The 5,337-nt window shown below is 57.6% G+C and overlaps 2 protein-coding genes across 2 annotated transcripts in view; both read right to left on the bottom strand.

Annotated features, from left to right (window-relative positions):
* Positions 1-352: 352 nt before the first annotated feature.
* Positions 353-556, bottom strand: ETH_00024975 (uncharacterized protein; the record flags this gene model as incomplete). The annotated part of the gene is made up of 1 exon (XM_013373695.1): positions 353-556. One exon carries the CDS (start codon positions 554-556, stop codon positions 353-355), a length of 204 nt encoding a protein of 67 aa, XP_013229149.1.
* A 2,089-nt stretch (positions 557-2,645) lies between these two features.
* Positions 2,646-5,337, bottom strand: part of ETH_00024970 (protein arginine n-methyltransferase, putative) — a gene marked incomplete at both ends in the record, with an annotated part of 3,117 nt that continues 425 nt past the window's right edge. The window contains 2 exons of the mRNA XM_013373694.1: positions 2,646-4,010; positions 4,223-5,174. Of these exons, the coding sequence (XP_013229148.1) occupies positions 2,646-4,010; positions 4,223-5,174 (2,317 nt within the window). The remainder of the gene's footprint in view (positions 4,011-4,222; positions 5,175-5,337) is intronic.

Here is a 5,337-nt window from a genome sequence, read left to right as displayed (position 1 = left end):
CTGCTGCTGCTGCTGCTGCTGCTGCTGCTGGGGGTATTGATGCTGGGACTGCGGAGACCGGGGAGGAGGCGAAGCTGCGGCGGCCGGCGGCACTAGGGCTGCTGCTGCTGCCAGATCTGCCGCTGCTGTTGCTGCTGCTGCTGCTGTTTCTGTCGCGAAGACGCAGGTTCACGCTGCTGCTGCTGCCCTTGTTGTTGCTGACTCGGACGCTGCTGCTGCTGCTGCTGCCGCGTTTGCACGAGCTACAGCAAAGTAGCAACTCCTTGGGTCCCTGATGCTGTTGTTCTTGCTGCTGCTGCTGCTGTTGCTGCTGTTGTTGCTGCTGCTGCTGCTGTTGCTGCCGTTAGGACTGCTATGGTTGCTGCAGCACAGGCTGCAGCTCGTTGAGCCGCTCCCGTCCAGAAGTTCCTTCAGAGCTCTTCCAGAAGCAGGCATCTGCTGCTGCTGATGCGGCTGCTGCTGCTACTGCTGCGGCTGCTGCCGACAGCGTCGGCTCGCTGCTGCTGCTGCAGCTGCTGCTGCTGCTGCTTCCTCTGCTCAGCGCAGGCTGCCGCATCGGTTCACTGTTGAGAGTCTCTGCCAAGAGTTTAAAAGTTTAACTCTGCCGTTCCAGGTGTGGAAGGCAGCAGCAGCAGCAGCAGCAGCAGCAGCAGCGCGCATGCGCTGCGACTTTGCGCGTCTTGGGCCCCACACCACACTCGTATTCTTGTGGGTTTTAAAAAAGAATAAATTAAAAATAAAATGTATTTTAATTCAACAGAAAATAAAGAAGGTCGCCTCGAGAACAGCTGCTTCCAAACCCTAAACCCTAAACCCTAATGTTTAAACCCTCGCGAATGAAGGAAGCAGCAGATCAATTCCATAAATGCAAAAAACTCAAATTTAAAAACTTTTCTTTTTTTTATTTATTTAAATATTTTTTTTAATATTATTATTTAGGTTTTATAATCAGGAAGATGCAGCAGCAGGGGCGGAACTGTGTAGGCTCACGCCTTGCCTTACAGTTGCTGCTGCAGCTGTTGCTGCAGCAGCACGAGCTCCAGCAAGAGCCGCAGCAGCGACTGCAGCAGCAGCAACAGCTGCAGCAGCACAAGCGGCAGCAGCAGCAGCAACATCTGCGGATCAATAACCGCCAAATGACAAATTTTGAGCCTTCATCGTATCTACTGTTACTCCTGTCACTGCTGCTGCTGCTGCTGCCGCTGCTGTTACTGCTGCTGCTGCTGCTGCTGCTGTTACTCTCCGCATTCCTTGTTTCCGCTCTTTGATTATCACCTTTTCCACTGCATGCATTGCTGCTGTTGCTGCCAGCTTTGCTGCCTGCACAAACTTTGGCACAGTTGCTGCTGCTGCTGTTGCTGCTGCTGCTTTTCTAATTTTTTGAATTTTATTCATTTTGCCGTTGCTTCGGCCATGTGCATAATTGTCTTTACTATTATATGCATTCCATTTTGTCTTTCTCTATTTTTGCTGCTTCTATTATTATTTGCTGCTCTTGCTGCTGCTGCTGCTGCTGCTGCTGCTGCTGCACGTGCCTTCATCCTTTGGTTGCTGCTGCTGCAGGCACTTCAATCTTGTTTCCGTTTCACACTTTCCTCGAGGGTTCAGGGTTTAGGGTTTAGGGTTTGCCGGTGCTGCTGCTGCAGATATTGCTGCCAGCTAAAAGGCGATGACTCTAAAGGCTTCCCCACTTGCTGCCGCTGCAGCTAGCCACAGCTCGCCTCAGCTAGCCACAGCTAGCTACAGCTAGCTACAGCTAGCTACTGCCAGCCACAGCTAGCCATGGCTAGCTGCAGCTAGCCACAGCTAGTCATAGCTAGCTGCAGCTAGCCACAGCTCGCCTCAGCTAGCCACAGCTAGCTACAGCTAGCTACAGCTAGCTACTGCCAGCCACAGCTAGCCATGGCTAGCTGCAGCTAGCCACAGCTAGTCATAGCTAGCTGCAGCTAGCCACAGCTCGCCTCAGCTAGCCACAGCTAGCTACAGCTAGCTACAGCTAGCTACTGCCAGCCACAGCTAGCCATGGCTAGCTGCGGCTAGCCGCAGCTAGTCATAGCTAGCTGCAGCTAGCCACAGCTCGCCTCAGCTAGCCACAGCTAGCTACAGCTAGCCACAGCCAGCTACAGCTAGCCCCAGCTTGCCATGGCTAGCTGCAGCTAGCCACAGCTAGTCATGGTTAGCCATAGCTAGCGTCAGCTAGCCTCAGCTAGCCATAGCTAGCCAGTGCTGGCCACAGCTGGCCACAGCTAGCCATGGCTTGTCACAGCTAGCCACAGCTAGCCACAGCTAGCCACGGCTAGCCAGGCTAGCTACAGGTAGCCACAGCTAGCCACAGCTAGCCACAGCTAGCCACGTCTAGCTACAGCTAGCCACATCTAGCTAGAGCTAGCTACAGCTAGCTTTGGCCACAGCTAGGTAAAGCCAGCCGCAGCTAGCCACAGCTAGCCGCAGCCAGCTACAGCTAGCCACAGCTAGCTGCAGCTAGCCACAGCTAGCTACAGCTAGCCACAGCTAGCTACAGCTAGCCACAGCTAGCTGCAGCTAGCCACAGCTAGCTATATCTAGCTACGGCTAGCTCGCTGCCGCAAAGGGCAATGAGCCGCAGCGAGCTTTAGCTAGCCGCAGCCAGCTACAGCTAGCCACAGCTAGCTGCAGCTAGCCAATGCCTCTAAGCTTTTTCCTTGAAAGACGACTGTTGCAGCAGCTCTTGCTGCTGCTGCTGCTGCTGCTGCTGTTGCTGCTACTGCAGTTGCTGCAGTTGCTGCTGCTGCTGCCGCCACAGGCCCCGCGGCCGCCGCTGCCACTGCTGCTGCTGCTGCTGCTGCTGCTTCCTCCGCAGCTGCAGGCCCCGCTGCTGCTGCTGCTGCTGCTGCTGCTGCTGCTGCAGTGGCGGGGGCGCGCATGTCGCCGGGAATGACTGCAACGTGCCTCCAGGCGCTGCAGCAGTCGTGCTGCTGCCTGTCTCTGAGGGCAAAAAGAGCCTGAGGGTTTTTCTCAACAGCAGCAACAAAGAAGAAGCAAGGCGGCAGCTGCAGCAGCCGCAGCGCGTCCAGAGCTGCCTGCACCAGCGGGCCCCGCCCAGCCCCCACCACGTATATCGCAATCCGAGGCCAACACTCCTGCTGCTGCTGCTGCTGCTGCTGCTGGTCGTGCTGCTGCTGCTGGCCGTGCTGCTGCTGCTGGTGCTGGTGAGGGTGGTGAGGTGGGGAGTGGTGGGCTTGCGGGTGGTGGTGGTGCAGCTGGGAGGGTGGGGCGCGGCCTGCTGCTGCTGCTGCTGCTGCTGCTTCTGCTGCTCGTATCTCTTTTGCTGCTGCTCGCAGCTTGCTGCGCATGCACTCGGGGGGCTGGTAGTTCAAATAGTCTTCTTCAGATTCAAAAGAAAGAGAAGTGACAAAAGAAAGACAAGAGTAACGCCCCATTGCCTTCTGGTACTGCAGCGGCAGTTCCACCAGCGGCTCTGCTGCTGCTGCTGCTACTGCTGCTGCGGGGGGAGCCGAGGGGGACGACAGGGGTGGCGCTCCAAAGCTGCTGCTGCTGCTGCTGCTGCGGCGGCGGCGGCGGCGGCGGGTGCGCTCTTTAGTGAAGAAGGTCCTGCTGCTGCTGCTGCTCTGGCGCTGCTGCTGCTCCTGCTGCTGCTGCTGCAGCAACGGAAAATTCGCCTCCGAAATGTACAGACAGTTGGGATTGTCTAAAGCAGTTGTGCTGCCGTAAGGATCCCTGCGAGAGCGCTGCTGCTGCTGCTGCTGCTGCTTTTGCGGCGGCTGCTGCTTCTGCTGCTGTTGCTCGTCGTCGCTGCTGCTGCAACTGCTGCGACTGAGACTGCAGCTGCGGCTGCTGCTGCTGCTGCTGCTGCTGTCCGATAATGTAAAGCGTCTTCTGCGTTTAATACGCTGCTGCTGCCGCTGCTGCTGCCGCTGCTGCTGCTGCTGCTCAAGCCCTAGAAGGTCCCGCAGCCGCAGGTAAATGGCGCGGCAGTACAATTTGTACTTGATCGCATCTCGTTCGAAGACCTGGTTACAGAAACACAAGGGTTCAGGGTTTAGGGTTTAGGGTTTAGGGTTTAGGGTTAAGGGTTTAGAAGGGTTTTGGCTGCAATGGAGATCTGAAGTGCTGCGCAAGGGAGTCGCTGGGCGGCGATGTAAACTCTAAACCCTCGGCGCTTGTTCCGCCTAGGGTTTGCAGCGCAGAAATTAGGGTTTAGGGTTTAGGGTTTAGGGTTTACTTCGTAGCTGCAGGCGTTTAAATCGTCAGAAAGAGGCTGCATTGGGACCTGCAGCACATTTTGGTGAGAGCGGCAGAACAGCAGCGGCAGCGTCAGCGGCGGCAGCAGCAGCAGCGCCTGCTGCAGGCAGCAAAAAAGCGGCAGCAGCTCGCGGTACCGGCAGCGCCGCCCGCTGCCGCTGCTGCTGCTGCTGCTGGGGTTTGCTGCTGCGTTTTGAATTGCTGCGGGACGCTTCAGACACGGCGCAGCAGCAGCTGCACTGGCTGCTGCTTCCTCGTTTGCTTCGACGCTCTGAACTGCAGTAGGCCGCTTCACTGCTGCTGCTGCTGCTGCTGCAGCAGCAGCAGCTGCTGCTGCTGCTTGGTCTGTGTCTTCGTCTCTGTCATCAACGATAACGAGCTTCACGCGCAGCTCTGCGCAGCGCAGCAAGAACAAGAGGTGCTGGCGCAGCAGCGTCACCTGCTGCTGCTGCTGCTGCTGCTGCAGCTGCAGAAAAATGCTAGTGGGAATAAAGATGCAGCGCAGCGGCTCCGCCAGCCACCGCTGCAGCTGCTGCTCCGAGGGCAAGTCCTCTGTGAGCTGCAGCGCGACTCCGAGGTGTACAGACACCCCAACCACTTGCTGCAGGAACGACCACTGCTTCCACGGGTCCAGCTGCTCCTGCTGCTGCTGCTGCTGCTGCTGCTGCTGCTGCTGCTGCTGCTGCTGCAGGTCGGCGGCGGCGCTGCAGCCGTCGGAAGCCGCGTCCACGGACCCCTGCAGCAGGTCTTGCTGTTGCAGCTCCAGCAGCACTGCAGCAGCAACAGCAGCTTCCGGTGTCTTCGTGCCCAGCGCCAGCGCGTCTCGTTTTGCTGCTGCTGCTGCTGCTGCTGCTGTTGGCCTCGAATACTGCAGCGGGAGCCGTACCCAAAAGGTCGGCGGCTGCAGCTGCGTTAGCCAACTCTTTATGGTCCTGCAGCAGCAACAGCAGCAGCAGCAGCACCGAGTGCCAGCAACAGTATCCACTTTAAACCCTAAACCCTAAACCCTAAACCCTGAACCCTTAGTCCTTTAGCAAACAAAGGCAGCGTCCTTTGTACTCCACAGCAGCAAAAGCGGCCTCAGCAGCAGCAGCA

Source organism: Eimeria tenella, genomic scaffold, assembly GCF_000499545.2.
Source record: "Eimeria tenella Houghton genomic scaffold, Eth_scaff169, whole genome shotgun sequence".
NCBI lineage: Eukaryota > Apicomplexa > Conoidasida > Eucoccidiorida > Eimeriidae > Eimeria > Eimeria tenella.
This window is presented reverse-complemented; position numbering and strand designations above follow the sequence as displayed.